Source organism: Cygnus atratus, chromosome 19 (assembly GCF_013377495.2).
Source record: "Cygnus atratus isolate AKBS03 ecotype Queensland, Australia chromosome 19, CAtr_DNAZoo_HiC_assembly, whole genome shotgun sequence".
NCBI classification, from domain to species: domain Eukaryota; kingdom Metazoa; phylum Chordata; class Aves; order Anseriformes; family Anatidae; genus Cygnus; species Cygnus atratus.
In genome coordinates this window covers 5,855,920-5,874,826 of record NC_066380.1, presented here as the reverse complement: position 1 = coordinate 5,874,826, position 18,907 = coordinate 5,855,920, and the positions used below count along the sequence as shown (strand labels likewise).

At 48.9% G+C, this 18,907-nt stretch overlaps 3 protein-coding genes across 3 annotated transcripts; 1 reads left to right on the top strand and 2 right to left on the bottom strand.

The window, feature by feature from the left end:
• The first annotated feature begins 907 nt into the window (after positions 1–907).
• On the top strand, positions 908–6,237 carry LOC118252137 (torsin-1B). Its single transcript, XM_035555015.1, has 5 exons — positions 908–1,194; positions 1,311–1,576; positions 2,427–2,602; positions 3,620–3,747; positions 4,168–6,237. Exons 1-5 carry the CDS (start codon positions 918–920, stop codon positions 4,443–4,445), a joined length of 1,125 nt encoding a protein of 374 aa, XP_035410908.1. The 5' UTR covers positions 908–917; the 3' UTR covers positions 4,446–6,237.
• Positions 6,238–7,278: 1,041 nt separating this feature from the next.
• Positions 7,279–12,772, bottom strand: LOC118252138 (torsin-1A-like). The gene is made up of 5 exons (XM_035555016.2): positions 12,520–12,772; positions 11,760–12,025; positions 9,459–9,634; positions 9,240–9,367; positions 7,279–8,608 (listed from the first exon to the last, which is right to left on the bottom strand). The coding sequence occupies exons 1-5, from the start codon at positions 12,749–12,751 to the stop codon at positions 8,358–8,360; spliced, it is 1,053 nt and encodes a 350-aa protein (XP_035410909.1). The 5' UTR covers positions 12,752–12,772; the 3' UTR covers positions 7,279–8,357.
• A 1,002-nt stretch (positions 12,773–13,774) lies between these two features.
• On the bottom strand, positions 13,775–18,905 carry C19H9orf78 (chromosome 19 C9orf78 homolog). The gene is made up of 9 exons (XM_035555025.2): positions 18,749–18,905; positions 17,683–17,742; positions 17,120–17,171; positions 16,844–16,914; positions 16,590–16,667; positions 15,898–16,095; positions 15,380–15,516; positions 14,535–14,633; positions 13,775–14,095 (listed from the first exon to the last, which is right to left on the bottom strand). The coding sequence occupies exons 1-9, from the start codon at positions 18,829–18,831 to the stop codon at positions 14,004–14,006; spliced, it is 870 nt and encodes a 289-aa protein (XP_035410918.1). The 5' UTR covers positions 18,832–18,905; the 3' UTR covers positions 13,775–14,003.
• Between the last annotated feature and the right edge of the window lie 2 nt (positions 18,906–18,907).

Sequence of the window (18,907 nt, the reverse complement as noted above, 5' to 3'; positions counted from 1 at the left end):
TGGTCCCAGTTCAGCAGCCCACACGCATGGCACCACTGCCTCATGCCAACGCGGCCATCACACCTTGCTGAGCTGTGTGCTTGGGGATCACAGCGCACCGGTGCCAGATAATGGCACGGAGAAACCTTTTGTGTCTCCACGCCATTTCTCTTGGTCTCTAGGCACCGGTGCTGGCTCACCGTGTGTCTGTCTGTGGGAGCTGCCTGCTGCCATGCTCACAGAGGGGGCTGGAAGCATGCTGAGGTAGTGGTTCGGCAGGCTGCCATCACTGCCTGCTGCCATGTCCCCGTGCCTGAGGCTGCCATGCCATTCCCTTGGGCTGTGGTGAGGGAGGAGAGAGAGAGGAGACTGGGGGCTGAGGCACTGTTGTGTTAAAGTAATTGGGAGTGATGCCCAATTAGCTGTTATAAGTCTGTCTCCGCTCCACACCGAGCTCCGCAGTGCTCCTCTTACAGTCAGCGCACCGAGCTCCCCCGGCGTGGCCAACATCTAAGGTCGGGGGCCTAGGGAACTTGCATGGAGTGCAGCCACACTGCGCCCTGGAAGCTTCTTCAAGGAAAAGGCTGGATGTGGTGCTTAGGACAGGGTGTAGCGGTGACATTGGTGGTAGGGGGATGGTTGGACCCGATGATCTCAGAGGGCTTTTCCAACCCTGATGTCTCTGCGAACGTGGGTTTCATTCCCAGTGCCCTTCAGGCACAGCGTGGGGCCATGCCCCCACAGCCCACCCCGGTGGGGCTCGGGGGGGAGCTGAGGCACCGAGGCCTGGTCCCAGCTCATCCCATGACGTCACCAGAACCTAATGGCGTCACTCCGACCCGTGACGTCACCCCCAGCGTTACGTCACGACCTACCCGAATCACCAAAAGGGCGCTCCCCCCCTCTCCCCCCCCCCCCCCCCACTGCCCTTAACAAAGATGGCGGCGGCGGCTACAGGCGGAGCCGGCCTGGCCTCGTCCTCCCGCCCGCTGTCGGCGGGACGGAAGCGGGGCCGCGGAGCCGCCATGCCGGGGGCGGCGGGGCTGCTGCTGCCGCTGTTGCTGCTGCTGCCGGGGCTGGCGGCGCTGGAGCCGCTCAGCGTGGGGCTGGCCATCGGCGTCGCCTCGGCGCTCACCGGGTACCTGTCCCACCCCAGCTTCTACTGCAGCTACGTGGAGTGCTGCCCCAGCGCCGGGCACCGCCTCAACGCCACCGGTACCGGGCGGACGAGGGGGGGGGGGGGAGGACCGAGGGGACCGGAGGGGGGGAAGCGGGGAGCCCCGGGCACCCCCTGCCCCACAGCCGGGCTCTGAGGGCGGCTCTCCCCGCAGCGCTGCGGGAGCAGCTGGACGGGCGGCTGTTCGGGCAGCACCTGGCCAAGGAGGTGGTGCTGCGGGCCGTGACGGGCTTCAGCCACAACCCCAGCCCCAAGAAGCCGCTGACGCTGTCGCTGCACGGTTGGGCCGGCACCGGGAAGAATTTCCTCAGCCAGCTCCTGGCGCAGCACGTCCACCCCGCCGGGCTGCGCAGCAAGTTCGTGCACCTCTTCCTGGCCACCCTGCACTTCCCGCACCCGCAGCAGCTGCAGCTCTACCAGGTGAGCGCATCCCACACGGGCACGAAATGTTGGGAGAGCGGCTGACAGCTGCCCCAGAACAGCGAGGGACAGCCCGCCCGCCGGTGCTACCCACTGCTGGCTTTTTGGGAGAGGAGCCCATCGTTAAAAGCCCTCCCGTTAACTGGAGCCCTTCACCACTGCGGCCCCGTGGTGCTGTGCTTTGTGGCTGCGGCTGGAGCAGCGCTGGGCACAGCCCGGTGGTGCTCAGCAGTGCCTGTGCAGCCTCGAGGCTTGTTTGCTTCTCCCCTCTTCCATAGTGGGCTGGGAGGGGGACGCAGGTGGAAGAGCTGGCCTGAAGTCACCAAGGGGTGTTTTGCACCATGTAGCACCGTGCAGAGCTCTAAAAACCACATCACTGGGCCATGAGGAAGTGTAATTTGTGTGAGAGCTTTCAGGTGACTTCACTCCTTGAAACAAGAGACCTCGCAGCTTCACGTTTCAGTGTTTGAAGGTGCCCCAAGCTGATGTGCTGGTAGGTGTGGTTCCTGTATGAAGGAGGAAACGCCGTTAAATCAAACAGAAAACACTTTCATTTCTCCAAAACTTCCCATCCTAGCCTAACTGTAGCGTCGTATCCGTATGCTAAGCAGGAAGAAAAAAAAAGTCTCTGATTTGTGAGCAGGAAAAGAATTCACAATTAAATTCAGTATCATGTTAAATGGTTCAATCACAAACATGTTTGTGGTCCTCTCTAGGGTTAAGGATACAACCAGTGAGTGCAGGATTTGGGCGGTTGGAAGGGCGCCTCTGGAGTCTGTGACACACAACCACCCTGCAGTACGCCCTCTGCAGCCCTGGCTTTTCAGTGTTTCTCACCTTCTTGTTCCAGGAGCAATTGCAGAGCTGGATTCGGGGTAATGTCAGTGCCTGTCCTCACTCCGTCTTCATTTTTGATGAGATGGACAAGATGCACCAGGGCCTTATTGATGCCATCAAACCGTTCTTAGACTATTACGAGCAGGTTGATGGGGTGTCGTACAGGAAAGCCATCTTCATCTTCCTCAGGTCGGTAGCACTTTTTTCAGTTGTTGGAGATATCCAAATAAACCCGTATTTACGATGCTAACGATGTTCCCATGAGACCTTGCTCAGGTACAGCGAAATAGTTGCCCTGGGGTGAAGAACATCCCTCGAAGACAGAAGGGAACACTCTGGGCTCGTGAGTGCAGGGCCCGTGGCTATGGTGGAGCAGGTCTGACAGCGCAGCAGGTCACTGCAGTGTGCTGAGCTCAGGAGACTGGCCCAGGGCACAGTTAAGCTGAGAGCTCAGATTTTGGGACAGTTCTGTGGGGTGGGTGCACTGTGTACTGGGTCTGGCTGGGATGGAGTTAACTTCCTCCGTTGCAGCCTGTTTGGTGCTGTTTTGCATTTGTGGCTAAAGCAGTGCTGATAACACCCCGGTGTTTGGCTGTTGCTGAAGTGTTTGCACAGCTTCAAGGATTTCCCCCCCCCACGCACACAGAGAGAGCAGGCTGGGGGTGGGCAAGACATTGGGAGGGGACACAGCCAGGAGAGCTGACCTGAACCATGTAGTGCCATGCTCAGCAAGAAAAATTGGGGTAGAGAAGGAAGTGTGAGGTGTCAGCCTCCAGAAGGACAGTTGTCGAGAGACTGGCTGGGCACTGGTCCGTCTGGGAGGATGGTGAGTGATTTCCTTAGCCGTGTGCTTTTTAAAAATTATTTTGTCCTTTCTCTTTTCCTTATCTATTAAGCTGTCTTTGTTTTGACCAACAAGTCTTCTGACTTCTGTTTTTCCTGTTTTTTCCTCCCATCATGCTGGGGGCAGTGGGGGGAGGTGAAAGTGGCTGTGTGGGTGCTTGGCTGCTGACTGGGGTCAACCTGCCCCACACTGATGGCAGCTGATAAGAACTGGAGATTTTCCCCTACATTTTGGCTTACAGATTTCTGTTTTAGTTACTTGTTTGACTTCAAGAAGACTAGCGATTCATGTAACCAGCTAAAAAGGAATTCTGGCTTAATTGTGTCTCAGCTCACTGCTGTAAACTTTTCTTTTATGAACAGCAATGCTGGTGGTGACTTAATTAATAAAGCAGCACTTGACTTCTGGACAAGTGGGAAGCGCAGGGAAGAGATACAGCTGAAAGACCTGGAGCCTGTGCTATCTGTAGGAGTCTTCAATAACAAGAACAGTAAGTCACTTTCCCCAGAAAATGGGAAATTGTCTTACTTCATAAGACAGGGTTATTTCTGCAATCTGTTCCTCACCTGCCTTGACCCTGCCCTGCTTCCTGTGACACCCCCACACACCTTCCTGTGGTGTCCCAGCTCCCTGCCCTTTTGTCCCTTCACTCCAATGTCATCCCGCCACAGGAAAGCTCTCAGCACAGAAGGTGCTATGTGGGGACACTGAAGAGTAGCAGCGACAACTGCAAGGTGCAGTCCCTCTGACCCATGCAGCTAACCAGCACACATTGCCTCCCTGGGCAGCAGTCGAGATAAACTGCTTTGTGAATTCAGCCTGGTCTGCAGTTCCTGCCCTACGCAGGCCCAAGTTTAGAGAAAGTCCTTCCTTGGTAGCTATTTTCTTTTCCTTCCCCCTTCTCCTGCAGGTGGACTGTGGCACAGCAGCCTCATCGACAGGAACCTCATTGACTACTTTGTTCCCTTTCTGCCCCTGGAGCACAAGCACGTGAAGATGTGCGTCCGAGCTGAAATGAAAGCCCGTGGCCATGCTGTCGATGAGAAGGTAGTGGAGGCAGTGGCTGATGAAATGACGTACTTCCCAAAAGAAGCCAAAATCTACTCTGATAAGGGCTGCAAGACTGTACAGGCCAAGCTGGATATTCATGAAGACATCGCAGTGAAATACACGAAAGCCAAGGATTGATTACCCTTCACCTCTCCAAAGCACTGCCAGAGCTTTTGGAAACTTGTCTATTTGCACTTTTTATTTTTTTTATTTTATTTTTTTTTACTATTGCAGGGAGCGTGGTGAAAATCTTGGAGAGAGCAGCGTGGGCTTTTAAACTTTTTTTTTTTAAACATAAAATCCCACTGTTCATCTCTAAACTGGCTGATATCCAAATATTGCCCCCTTTTTTAACCTATAGAAAACTTCTGAGCATGGCACACACAGCGCTGGATATAGCCTCTCCTGATTTATTAATTGCTGAGATTGTTAAATCCCTGATTTGCCTTTCCACAAAACAATTCCAAACTGAGGAACTCTTGCAGACAATTATACTCCCTTCCATGTACACGGAAGCTCTAGTTCATGGGCTAGCCAAGTTAGAGGAGTTTATGGCATGATCCTGCCTGTGATAGCGTCTGCAAGGGTACACACCTCACCATGTCACAGTAAGAAAGTGCAGTGTTGGGAGGCTCCCTGTCCTTCACAGCAGTCTGATGCTGTTGTGGCTTCTACTGATGAGATCCAGCTATTTAGGAACAGAACAGCAGGATTATAGTTTGTGTCTGTTACATCCTAGCGCATCTCCTGCTATGGTAATACAAAAAGTCACAATGTGCTCAGAAGATCTGGTACTAAATGGGGGAGAAAGGGAATGAATGTAATTACTTGCCACTCCACTTCTTTGGGGAAAAAGAAATGGTGATATTTTCTCTTTTAATACTTTTCTGAGGGGACTGAGTGAACTTACATGGTAACTCCAGGGCATCTGTCTTAGCACAGGGACCCAGCAGAGGGGTCTGACTTGCAACCTACTAGGCTGGTATCCTCTTCTTAAGCGGAAAACTCTCAAGGATTTGACTGCTGCAACTTGTCAGGTTACTCTGGGCGTGTGTTCCAGGGCCTGAAGTCCTCAAGATCTTCATCAGTCCCCCGAGCTGCACCCAAGATCCTAGGCGTGGGTAATCCTCTTCTCACGCTGCTTGGAAGACACTTCCATGGCTGAAGTTATTTTTGATAGTGTATTTTTATACTGAAGTGTAAGCAACAAAAATGCAATGCTAGAGAACCAGAGAAGGGAGTATGGGGAAGGAGATCAGCCTCCGATAACCCCACACCTATCTAGTGAAGTATGTTTTATAGTAGCTTTTAATACTAAGTGGTGTCTGTGTGGAAGGGCGGGTGACCGTTTAGGAGGCTGGGAAAGATTGATTTAACCTTCACGTGTGTGGTAAGGCTGGGGTTTAGACGTTGTTACAGCTTCAATTCTTTCATCATCTATCCATCCCTCGTGCAGGGCAGAAGTACCTATCACCTGTCTGAGTGCAGTGTTTTTAAACTGTTTTAAGGGAGCGGGCTCTTTGAACTGCAGCTTCTAATCCCTCACCCGTACTTAAGCTTAAAAATGTGATGCAAAACTTATAGGCAAATTAACATACTAATGTTGAGAAGTTACAACAGGGAACTCAGTGTTTATGTAAAGCTCTAAATTAAAAGTGTCAATTGCCTTTTACAGCTCCACGTGGAGTTTGTCAAACGTTGGCAAACTCTCTGACACTGATGCAATCTCCAGAGCCCAATGCTAGCTAGCCGTTAACCTTGGGACATTGGACTGTTGCTTTTCCTAAGTAGCGTTTTGCCTCTTAACTGACTTATTCGTAGGTGTAAATGTCACCAGTTTCAGTTACTCCAAGTGCCAACTATTTGTACAGTTTCAAAACACTAAGTAATACTACTGTACTGCAGTTGGAATAAATCTTAAGTCACTTTGTCTCTTGCCTTAATTATTTCCAGCCACAGAAAAGGACTGTTTTATGGCAGCTTTCCATTAAGCCTCCTTTAGTCCTGCAGGATTCAGAAGGATCAAATCCGGGAGCGGGGTCAGGCACACAAACATTTCTTTCACCCAGACGCAGGCGATGCTCCGAGCCAGGTCTGCTGGTTTACATAGAGGGGAGATTTGACAGGGAGCCAGTCTCTACCCTTTGACCATCACTTCCAGCTCCTCTGGAGGAAGCTCCTTCCATCCACCCCAAGCCACCTCAGACTCGGATATAATGAAATACTTGCTACCACTGTCTGTCAAATGCTCGTGTTGATGCTGCAATAGCACATGGAGCAGAACTAAGAGCAGATCTCAGGCTGGAAGAGCCACAGCACTGCTTGTTGAACAGTTTCCTCTGATGAGAAGGTGCCGGTCAGCACTAGGAGTTTATCATTTCCACGCCTGCTTTTTTCCATCAACTGGTCATTTGCTGCAATCCTTAGGTCAAAGCAGCAGATAAATACCTGAGGTGAGAGCACTCGCTTGCCGTCAGATTCTAGGACTGGTAAGTTCATTAGCATGTGACGCAGCTTCAGAGCAGAAGTAGACAGCTGAAGTCTTAATGACTTTTTTTTTTAATCCCCTTGGGGAGAAAACTTCAACGTGCTGCTTCTGAAAATGGGCATGGCTTCAATCACAGCCTAGAAGGTAGGCAGTCAGTGGCACCACGGTGGGAGGAGACGAGAAGCGGGGTTTTACCTACTTTCTAGAAGACAAGTTCATCCTTACAACAGCATTCAGCACATCTGTATCTAAAAAGCTCTCCTCTGCAAAAAGCATCTGAGTGCAGCTAGTACTAACGCTCTAGTTTCCAGTACAAAGTCCACTTGTTTCCCTTTCACCAAGCAGCAGAAAAAAGAATCACAGCTCCCTGCATCCATTCCCTTTGTACTCAGAAAGGGAAGTGCCTGCATTCAAGCACAGCAGAACGCTTCAGAAAACAACACCAGGTCACTCAACACACACCACCAGAAGGTAGCTACGAAATACGTTTCTGATGAGGAAAGTTTATTTTGAACAGAAACTGGAATGAAAAAAGCCTCTGCAGTGCTCACATTTAGAAGGAAGTCGGGCACTCTGCAGTAACTTCAGCTGACACGTTTCACATTGGTCACAAACGCATTTGGATCGGTCTTCATCCTTACCTCCAAGGCATACAGGATTGTGAGAACAGGAAAGGCAAAACCCTGCAGTTTGGCTTCTGAATTCTACACGGGGGTGAAGAGGAGAAACCTCTTTTCCAGTTCCTAGGTGTAAAATTTAACCTGTAACGTTTCCCATTACGTTACAACCTTCCCATGAAGCTGACCCAGCACTCACACAGGCTTTTCTCCTAGAAAGACCGCTCCTAGGAGAGAACTGCGGACAACTTTATCCATTAAAAAAATAACCAAAAACTGGAACCAACTACAATAAAGATACAGTCAAGGATTTTAACTTATTTCCTCTTTCTACTTAATATTAAGTCTTTTCACTGAACAGTATTCACACCAAAGAGTTTCACATTAACTTTGACTCAAAGGAAGCCAATTCATAGCACTGTTCTGAGACAGACGTGGGTACTGCACAGCATTGGAAAGAATACACGTATTTTTAAGCTACTTGACGAGAAAATACACATATGCTTTTAATGCTGTTACAGGAGTTTACCCACACAAGCCCAGTGACGGCTTTCACAAGCAGGGACTTTGATCATGATTCTCAACCTTGCCTAGAGACCATCCACACCAATCCAAAACCTAATTAAAATCAGGTCATAATCTTAGTCCCACTCTACATGCCAACAGCCTGCCGAATGGTTCTGGTGATCAATACACGATTTGAGAGGAGTCTTGGGCATGATCAGACAAAGAGTCCCTGCGTTCATAGAGCAGCTCTTCCTTACCTTGATGGCACAACGCGACGTACCTGGGAGCCGTGACTAGTGACAGAATAAAAATGCAGAGGCACTGCCACTTATTTACACACCAGTTTAAAACAATGGTCCTTTCTTTACAAAGTGCTTAAAAATGAAATGTCCTGGGTTCTCCATTTTGTGATTAAGTTAAATTTGCAGCAATAAAGCATTAGAAGTCATAGTAATAATCCAGCTTCGCATCCACAGTTTTACATCCTTTATCCGAATAAATTCTCTCCTCTCTGGGGAAGTAGGTCATCTCGTCCGCTATCCTGGTTAAAATGTCTTCATCCACGGTGTAGCCACGTGATTCGATCTCAACCCTGACACACATTTTCACATGTTTGTATTCCAGAGGCAGGAAGGGAACAAAGTAGTCAATGAGATTTTTGTCAATCAAGGTGCTGTGCCAAAATCCACCTACAAAGGGAAAGAGAAGGGCCTTGTTTCCTCTCCTGTAGTTAAACACAACGATATCACAGCCCTCTGCTACAAACCAGTAAGAGTTTATCTGTATTTTTAGGGCCCTATAGCACACAAATCAGTCCATTCTCACAGTGCTTTTTGCATAATCTTAGACACACAGATGTGTGTGGCCTGTTGGATCTCTTTCAAATGAACACATTTAAAGCCTTGCTCCCCAGATACTGGTCTCATACCTTCACCCCTTCCACATAAAGAACGGATTTTCTATTAAGAGCAAGACAAGCTGCTCTGGGAGAGCTGATTTTTTTTTTCCCCAGAGCTTTCATCCAGCCTTAGATTTCTTTTATGCTTGCTTTCCCCTTAGTCCATTAGTACGTCAGTAAATGCACAGCACAGACTTCCCCCCACGTATGTGAGCCAACAGACAACCAAGGTACACGCAGAGCTCTATTTCCTCACAAGAGCTGTCCCATAGGCCTCCAAACTGCACTGTGGCTCTTCAGTAGCCAAAACCCAGAGGCCACACCAAGAAATCAGAGCTGTCAAAGTACAGCTCGTACACTAAACAAGGCCATCACTTTTGTGGGGTTTTCACTACCTCAAAAACAATCAGAGTTTCACTCACTATTTTTGTTGTTGAAGACAGACACAGACAGTGCGTTCTGTATGTCTGTGAGCTCTATGTCTTCCCTTGTCCTCCCGTTTCTCCAGAAATCTAGCGCCAGCTCCGTTATCTTTTCAGCTCCAGCATTGCTAAGTAAAGAGAAAACAAAGGTTGTATCTGAAGTTAGTTTTAAAAGGCACTGAGTGCACAGGACAGCAAGCCTGAGACGTCTCCTCCTACCTGAGGAATATGAAGATGGCTTTCCTGTAAGACACTCCATCCAGGAGCTCGTAGTAGTCCAGGAATGGCTTGATGGAGTCAATGAGTCCTGCGTGCATTTTATCCATTTCATCAAATATGAAGAGTGATCGGGGACAGATGCTCACATTTCCCCGAATCCATGATTGCAACTGGTCCTGAGTGGCATAAAAACAGAAGCAGCTGAAAGAATTTGTGTTGAAAAGACAGAAAATAGGACTGGTGCCTACTGAGTTTTGTATTCCTTTCAATTGTGTCATTTCAATAGCTTTGGCTTCTTGGCTAAAACATGGCTGAAAGCTGTAAATAAAACTTATAAAACCAAATGTCATGCTAGCTCTGAGAAATTTTGAAGACACTAAGAGACAACACAGAACAAGCAGCAAATCTCCTCAAAAGATGTTCCTGAAAAAATATCAAAAATGAAAGTCTGCTCATCAGGACAAAGGACAGGTACCACCAAGGAACAGCAACACAAATCAAAGCCCTGTCAGGTAAGCTGCTTACTTTTGGCAGCACTTTGGTCTGAACATACTTAAGTATCAAAACTACAAACAAGGTTATATTTACTACGTGAACAGCACCACTAGGAAATTCCACCTGCAGTCACTAGCACAAGTTGAAACAGAATTCAGTTCTCAGCCCTTAATCATTCCCAAGTTAAATGAAGACAACTATGAGCCCTTCTTAAACCACAGTATTGCTCAGACAGGGTAATGCTTTACTGTAAAGATCCTCTCACTTAATGGTTACTTTTTTCTCTCCTTGTGTGTGACCTTTAAGATCAATAACAAAGTAATGTTATACTATGTTAAGTAATGTTATAAGTAATGCTAAAAAAATAAGTAAGTAATAAGTAATGTTATACTTTATACTGTGTATAAAGAGTGATAGATAGTTCCTCCTACTGCCATGGGCAGCAAGTTTACCAAGCAGTGTGTTCATCTCAAAATAAAAGCAGAAAGGGATCCGTTTTATTTTAGAACAGCTCAGCTGCAAGAAGGATAAAAGCAAGCTGTAAAAGAGGAAATATCTACTTCTGCCATTTAGAAAGTAGGTTTGTAGACCTATTCCCATTTTCAATACATACAAATAGAATATAAACATTCGGTACTAGAAAACACAGTACTACTCATTCAAACTCTGCTGTCAACAAAGTTAAAACAAAAACAAACAAACAAAAAAAAACACCAGAAAACGTATATCTGAAATACCGCCCCACAATATCCACTGGCCTACAAAGCTGCACTGATGCTTCCCAAACCTGGGGAATGATTCCAAATAAGTTCACCCGTACCTTTCTGGCAACAGCGTATTCTGTTATTTTGTTTTACAGCTGGGAGATGGTAGCATAGCAAAACTAAACAACCTGCTCAGTGCAAGAAGCAGGAAGTTACACACGCACCTCAGACAGAAAGCTTCAGCTTTCCACAGTACCTAACGTGCTTGGAGGCCACCAGACGGTTCTTCACTGTCACAAACTATTCCTTGCCTTTTGCAGTGCCCCTCAGCATATCACCTAACGATGAAAGCCTGCCGATTCACTGTTATCATTGTCACACACATCTCTAAGTAAAGCGTAGAACAATAAAAATTAACCATATCTTTCTTCCCTAAAGAGAGGCTCAAAACACATGCAAAAAAAGTCTTTACTTTCACAGGAAAACCAGTCCTGCTGTATGTTAGGATTTACCTAATGCTATGCAGAAGGTTCCAAAACTGGCACGGGGTACATTTTACAGCGTAAAACAGCACCTAGGTTTTTAGTACTGATGGTGCTACCAGAAAACCTAGGAAGTCCAAATACATAATAACGGGAATACAATTTTAGACAGGTCAGACAGAAGCTTATTAACCATGATGGCAGCAAAAAAGCATCTGGGCTGCACCTCCCCTCTGCGCCCCTGTTCCCTGCCCAGTGACTGCAGAGACTTGTGTGCTGCTTCAAAGAGGCGAGGAAAAAAAATCCTTCCAACGTTAACAAAGCCAGGTACCCAACCCTGGGAGTTGTGGCTGCTTGTTAACTGCCACAACCGACAGCGTGCAGTCGGTGCTGGCAGAGCCTACGGGGTGGCACAGCCAGCAATGCCTTAGGCTGGATACAGAGGTTGCAAATACCCCCATGCTGCCAGCTGTTAGGCACAAGGAATGTTCTTTTTCTTAGGCAAAACTTAGCCATATGTCTCAAATCATAAAGGTTAATAATTTTAGCACCTCCGGGCTGTAATGTTTACAACTGAACACAGCAGTGACTGCTGCCCCCTGCCGCGAGTTCTGCCTTACCTTGTAGGTGTTGATGTCCTGAGCGTGAGGGAAATGTAAAGTAGCCACGAACTGATGGACGTATTTACTCTTCAGACCTTTTTTATAAATGCTTTCGGCGATTATCTTACTGACAAAGTTTTTGCCTGTTCCAGTCCACCCGTGCAAGGAGAGGGCGAGAGGCTTTTTGGAGTTTTCGTTGTTGAGGAAGCCTTTCACGGCCTTTACAATCACCTTGCTCACCAGGTGCTGCCCGAAGAGCTTTCTGTCCAGGTTCTCCTGCAGGGCTGGGGAGCAGGACACCGCCATCAGAGGCGAGAAGAGAGGAACCGCCTGCAGCTCCCGGCCCTTCCCTGGAGCCACGGGATCAAAGGGCTGGCCAAGCTGGAGTCAAGCCGCAGTCCCTTCCCTGTCCCCTGGGCCCAAATTCCCCGTCCCCCTTCCTTGTCCCCCTTCCCTATTCCGCTTTCCTGTTCCCAAATTCCCCATGCCCCAGGACCCCCTTCTCTGTCCCCTGGGGTCCCCTTTTCCCGTCCCCCCGGGACCCAATTCCCCATCCTCCGGAGCCCCGGGGCCCCCTACCCTCGGGTTCCCTTCCTCATCCCCCAGGACCCCAATTCCCCGTCCCCCCCAGTGCCCAATTCCTCGTCCCCCTTCCCCTTCTGCCGAGACCCCCGGGACCCCTTCCCCGTCCCCCGGGGCCGCCACCCCTCAGCCCGCAGCCTTCAGGGAAGGGCCCCCCCGGCCCCTCAGCCTCCCCCCGGTCCCGTCCCGCCCGTACCGGCGGCGGCGCGCAGGTCGTGCCGCTGCAGGCAGCACTCCCTGAAGTAGCAATAGAGCCGCGGGTACGAGATGATGCCGGTGAGCGCCGAGGCGGCGGCGCCGGCGATCGCCAGCCCCAGGCTGATGGGCTCCACGGCGCCCGCGGGCCCGGGCAGCAGCAGCGGCGGCAGCAGCAGCAGCAGCAGCGCCAGCCCCGGGGCCGCCCGCGGGCCGCCCCGCAGCCCCGTCATGGCCCGCACGGCCCCGCCGCCGCCCCGCCGCCGCTTCCGCCGCGCCGCGCCGCTTCCGCCGCCGCCATCTTGGGCCCGGACAGAGGCGGAGCTGGCGGCGGGGCGGCGGCCATCTTGGGCGTGGCACTTGTCGTGTTGGGTGTGACGGCGGCCATCTTGGGTGTGGCGGCGGCCATCTTGGGAGGGTGCTGCAATTAAGGGCTGCTCATTAAGGATGGGCCGGAGAGCGCGGGTGTCCCTTGCGCCTGTACTTCCAGCCAACCTGGAGGATTTTTCCCCTTTCCCCTATTTTTGGCTAAAGGAGCAATGGGGGCTATCCCCCCAGGCCTGTGGAGGGGCTCAGGAACCTGTGTCCAGCCCAGAAAGAAAAAAATATCATTTGTGATAGCTTAAAAACACTTTCATTGTTTTTAAATTCAAAGTCTTGCCTTCGGGCTCCCCCACATAACAGTTCCTGGCTCGCAGGCTGCAGGGCCTCTCCCCCAGCTGCCCAGGGAGCTGAAATGAGACGTTCCTCAGACTCCACAGGTACAGCCCGAGCCGAGCTTCTCACTGTTCACAGCTACCATAAAATGCAGTGAGCTGCTACAGAGGTCTACAGGCAGAAAAATACAAAACGCCACGCACAGTACAGAGTCCATAACCCACGTACGGGGTGCCCGCTGTCACTCCTCATGCTCTGACACAACCCAGCGAGGCAGTGCCAACACCAGGCTCCTGCGGGAGCACCCGCAAGGCCAGCTGAGGAGCAGCAGCACCGAGCTTGCTGCTATTGCCACCTATCTATTTTGCTCTATCTATCTATCTATATTGCTGCTATCTATTGCCACCAGCAAGGGCCCGTGGGAACAAAGAAGCATTTTACAAAGTTACATCCCCCCCAAGGCGGCTTTAAACCTTCCCTTCATATTCACAAGGCAAACAGCACTGCTGCTTTTAAAATATTTTTTTTCCAATATTTTGAAGCTGTAAGAATCTGTAAAAGCAAATTTGTTTTCCCACTAAAAAAAAAGAAAGCTCACATTTTTATAAAAGAAGTTTTATAACTGAAAATAAGTTATATACAAGATTTTACCGACCAGAGTTCACAATCACCTGCAAACTGATTCACTACAAGATCACAAGAAAAGGTTTGTAGTTAACACCAGCACGTGAAGGCAGTGACTCTCCCCACCTCCGTTTCAGGTCACTGACACAAAATTCTCTATTAGTAGAAAACAAGAACGTCTGCAAAGACTTCAGTCCACATTCATCAGTATCGCCTGTTCATCTTCTTGAACTTCTCATAGTGATAATCGTCGGTTGCTTTTTCATTGGGTGGACGTTTGCGATTTGGAGGAGACCCTTCAAACAAAAGAGAAGGAAATAACATTTCCTGTCCTTTCACATATGCAACAGAAAGGAGTCTTAATTCTATCACTTCCCTTATGAACTCCACAGAACTACAGCCCCTTGCTATGAGAAAAGTTATTCCTTTAGCCACCCGTGCTCCTAAATCTAGTGCCCCTTTGTCATCCCCGCAAACCCTTGTCAGTCAGCGTGGCCAATGTGTTTCAGTTCTGACCTTTGCTACTCCACCTTTAGGAATCCCTAAAACATCCTCCATCCTGTGTGACCTGCCGTGAGTACAAGTGTAACTGCCTCCTATGGACTTCAAATACAGATTGCTCCATTTCCCCACTAACTCAGGGCACCCAAGAGAAGAGAAAGCAAGAGCAGCTAGGTCAGTACTCTGTTACATTTCAGCATCTTCCTCTTACGACACTTCAAGTTCGGAACTTACGCTCGGGTTCTGGTCTCTCTGTATCCCCCACTCTCAGAGGACGGGGCTTTGGCTCTTCTTTATTTCTTCTCACTGGTGCATTTAGTTCCTCGTGATAAACTGAAGGAAGGAAAACATCAGATAAGGAACATTTCAGTTGTGTTATTTAGACAGACGTATTTCTATGGCATTTGTTACAACTGATCTTTAGCAGAAAGAACAGAACAAGCATTCTTGTAATTGGTTTATATGGATAATCAATGCGTGCAAGATGGGATACAGCAAGTTTCAGTAGCACTGTTTCATCAGAAGTGGTCCAAAGATTCTTCATTTCCTTTGGAACACACAAATCTGACTCCAAATCACCTCTGTAGGCGTGGTTAGACACAGTAGAAGGCTGCCTTTCCTCCAGATGGCTGCAGTATGAGCGTCTCTCCCGGAAATTAATTCTCATCTCCTGTCTAGTAAGATCTATGTATGCTTGACCACCTGTGTGCTTTGGCAGCCCGGAAAATTGATTCTCTAAATTATAACCCATCATTTATAACCACAGACAAGGCAGGCATTTACAGCACACGTTCACGAAACAACTTAAAGAAAAAGTCTGGAAATTTACGAGGCACTGTCAACTGGGAGTTCAAGAGCAGAAAGTTAGGCCGTAAGTAATAATCCCCTCTCCTTGCTGATGGATGGAAAAAACAGCCCAAGCCACATGGGGTCTATACGAGCACCCCAGAGAAAGGAATCAGCTGCTTGTGCTGATCCATGAACTAATTTCTCCTGAACCAGACTCCATCCCAGCTGACCGATTTTCTTTAGGAGAGGAGCAGGTCACACCTGGGTCAGGAGAGCTACAGGAGACTTACATCTGTTGTGCTGGACATAGTTAACAGCCATGTTTGTAGGAACAAAGGAAGTTTCACTGTCTTTCTTTTTGTTCTGCTGCTCTGCCAGCAGCTTGGCCTTCGCCTCTTCAGTTGAGATGATGTTTTTTATTTTTGCACTAGAAGAAAAACAAAGAAAAAATATTCATATTTAAAAACAACAACAAAATCATATTTAAAAAGAGTAACAGGCAAAGGAATTATCCTGAGCAGATGGATTTGGGTGTAGTAATAGCATTGCTATTGTGTTTGATATGCTTTTTGAGAGAGAAAGCAATGCCATAGAAACTTTGATGCTTAGACGCTTTGTTTCAAAGGCAAAAGGGAAGCTCACATCTGCTGAACACCTCACTAATCCAGACCAAGGCCGAATCCCATCACAGAGCGAAGTGGGAGCTGTGTAATCCAACCACACCACTGCTCTGCCAATTGACAGTTTCTAGTCACGGTGCTCCTCCTGGCCATTCAGGCCATGACTAACAGGTCTGTGAACAACATACTCAATTCCCAGGTCCACTTCAGGGATGCCACTTAGCATCTGGTTGGACAGCATCTCTTCAGTCTTCTTGGCAGAGGAGACACGGATGTTCTCTGGCAGCTCATACAGAGAGTCCTCAGCATTCTTAAGCTTCACCTTCTGCTCCTCATTCTCCACAATTCCTTTCCTCTTCTTCAGCTCTGTCTCAATGTACTTCATCCTAAAGTGCAGCACACAAGGGACATGTGGTATTTAGTTCTGTTTTCTGTACTCTATCCCAACACTGCTGTGCACAGCTGCGAGCACTCTGTGAGCACTCAATGGCAGGGAGGGAGGAATGAATAATCTCTCCAAAAGTACTCAGCTAATATCAACTGCACGAAACAAGGTATTTTCAACTCTGTCCAAGAAATGATCAGATCCTCTGAGCTCTTTCACAACCAGCAAGGAAGGCGGCTGCTGGTATTTAATGCCACCACACCGGCTGGCTGACTGGCACCTCCTAGCTTTGCCCATGAAAATGCCTTCTCGAGTCTGGCAGCCAAAAGGTGAAAGAGCAAGTGAAGGCTTCTATGAGAATCAGGAAGATGTTTTGGGAACACTCAGTATTGAAGACAGGGGGAAAAAAAAAAAAACAAAAACACACACAACAACTGTGAGAGGACACCCAACCCAGAATTCAACATCACAGACGCACAATGCAGCTCAACTTACATGTCAGCATCTTCATCTCGCCTGTTGGTTTCAGCCGAGAAGGAAGTTCCCAAGTTAAGATCTTCCTCTTCATTAATCCTAAATGGAAACCACAGTGCTACAGTTGTTTATTGTTTGTTTTAACTAATTTGACAAGTTAACATAGCAGTAGCTAGCCAAGCTGAATTATATTAAATTCAGCAACATCTGGTCAGTTTATTGCTGTGTCTTAATATTAGTCCAGGGAAAGGTCTTTGGAGCTCACACGCACCCACCTGTCCTTGCCTCGTTCTTTCAGTTTCTTCATGTCCACCATCCCCCCAGATTTTATCTTAAATGGGTCATCCTGGAATTTAAGAAAAAAATGAGAAACCCTGAAGATTCCCTTCAGTTTAATCCTAGTCTTCAAAATCTGAATGAACACAAAAATTATTGAGTTGTGACATCAGGCCTATTCCACACCAGACTGCCACAGCGACCCACGGTACCACACCGATGTTCTCACATCGTTACAGCTTAGCAGTGAGGTGGTGAAAGTATCCAGAACTTACCACAAGCGTCGCTTCTTCTTGCAGCTTCTCTCCCACAAGCAGAGCTACAGCGCTATTCAGTCAGATAACGTAAAAAAAAAAAAAAATCAGTAGAACTAAACATATTACCAACAATACCATCTTTACCATCTTTGTTCGCCCTTCACCAAATCTAACAGATGATCTCAAACACAATGACAGTAGGTAAGAGAGGAGAGAGGGAAGTTAGGATGCAGATGTGAAAGGGTCCAACTTACACCTACCATTCTGTTACGTGTACGGGACAGATGTAATCTGATTAAATGCATTTCATGACAAATCCCAATCTTACTGTTCTTCTTCATGGCTGGGACACAGAACAGATTTTGTATGCTAAACTGACATGGTGTGTCTGTAACTGACTCGCCCTCTTTTCTATCCTCAGGCTTTAACATATAAAATCCTCTATCAATAACGTACTTTTGGCACTACTGGACAACTAACTGTTTCTATGGAAAGGAGGCACGTGGCAATAGAGAAATTTACTGTTATATTAAACCACCAGACAGAGCACATCCTCACACCCCTGGTGCTACAGCCCTTACCTCACCCCATTGGGTCGCTTTCTGAGGCTCTGCACTTCTTTGGCTTCCTCGAGTTTTAACCTGAAGAAAAAACACTGGACTTAGTACTTGATGCTTTGGTTTTAATTAACTTAGTTTGATTTCCTGCATTTACATATTAGTGCCCATCTACTCTTCTGGTTACAGATTAAGTAAATATTTTATTTTATTAAAAGTTTTATTAAAGAGATCGGAAGAAACACGTGCCATCTGCTGGGCTGTCCCTCCAACACATCTTCCCTCAGCTGAGGCACGAAACATCCAGACACCGAAAGACTTTAAGAAGCCAATATGGGAAATGCGAGCCAACAATTCCTGTTTCTGATTTCGTTTTGTTGAGATCTCCAGACAGCAAAGATCTCCCTCACAAGACAGAGGGTCGCCTTGCACGAGGAGCTAACATGGGGCTCCTTTACTCCTTCAACCGCCCACGCGAGCTAACACAACAACGCAGTCGTTGCCCTGAAGAACGGGGATGCGATGAAACAACTAACAGCAAAACCAACGGCAGCGCTCAGGGGAGCAGAGCTGAGCGCTCGTGAAGATCTATCAGCGCATCAGGGAAAGGTTCAGTGAAAACTTAACTCCAGGGCTCTACGCTCGCATTATTAAATTCTACAGGCGCTGAGACGCCTCCTAAGGAGGCGCGCCTTCCGCTGCCTGTCATCAAAGGCGCACCACGAAGCGCCTCACAGAAGTAAAACACCACCAGCAAGGTGCTGTTGGGCTGCAGGGGTAACAGACCGCCCGCAGGTGCCGAGTTCCGCGGGGTGCAAGCGCAGGGCACGGCAGCGGGGGGGGTGGGCGCGATATGACGCGATACTACGCGATAGGACGTAGCGCGACTTGATATGACGCAGCGTGACGCCGCGCAGCGATGCCGTGACGCGACATAACGGCGTCGCGCGGCGGTATGACGCGACGCTGAGGCACGGCAGCGCGATATGACGCCGGAACGCCGCGACACGACGCGATATGACATCACGGCGGCGCGGCGGACCCAGGCAGCGCTGTTAGCCCATCTCCCCCGGCGTTCCCGTGCTCTCACCTGACCTCCCTGGCCAGCTCCTCGTCCTCCTCATCCTCCTCGGGCTCCTCCCTGCGCCTCCTGAACGACCTGGCGGCCGCCATGCCGCCCCTCCCCTCTCCCACCCCCCTCTCCGTCACGGCGCGATGACGTCACACCGCCGCGCCGCGCCGACGCCGC

Coding starts and splice junctions, on each gene's coding strand:
- LOC118252137 (XM_035555015.1), top strand. CDS start 918: ATGGCGGCGGCGGCTACAGGCGGAGCCGGCCTGGCCTCGTCCTCCCGC. Junction 1,195..1,310: donor GCACCGCCTCAACGCCACCG/GTACCGGGCGGA, acceptor CTCTCCCCGCAG/CGCTGCGGGAGCAGCTGGAC. Junction 3,748..4,167: donor AGTCTTCAATAACAAGAACA/GTAAGTCACTTT, acceptor CTTCTCCTGCAG/GTGGACTGTGGCACAGCAGC.
- LOC118252138 (XM_035555016.2), bottom strand. CDS start 12,751: ATGACGGGGCTGCGGGGCGGCCCGCGGGCGGCCCCGGGGCTGGCGCTG. Junction 12,026..12,519: donor CGACCTGCGCGCCGCCGCCG/GTACGGGCGGGA, acceptor CCTGCTCCCCAG/CCCTGCAGGAGAACCTGGAC. Junction 9,368..9,458: donor GCCATCTTCATATTCCTCAG/GTAGGAGGAGAC, acceptor CTCTTTACTTAG/CAATGCTGGAGCTGAAAAGA.
- C19H9orf78 (XM_035555025.2), bottom strand. CDS start 18,831: ATGGCGGCCGCCAGGTCGTTCAGGAGGCGCAGGGAGGAGCCCGAGGAG. Junction 17,172..17,682: donor AAGCGACCCAATGGGGTGAG/GTAAGGGCTGTA, acceptor CTGACTGAATAG/CGCTGTAGCTCTGCTTGTGG. Junction 16,096..16,589: donor CGAGATGAAGATGCTGACAT/GTAAGTTGAGCT, acceptor GCTGCACTTTAG/GATGAAGTACATTGAGACAG.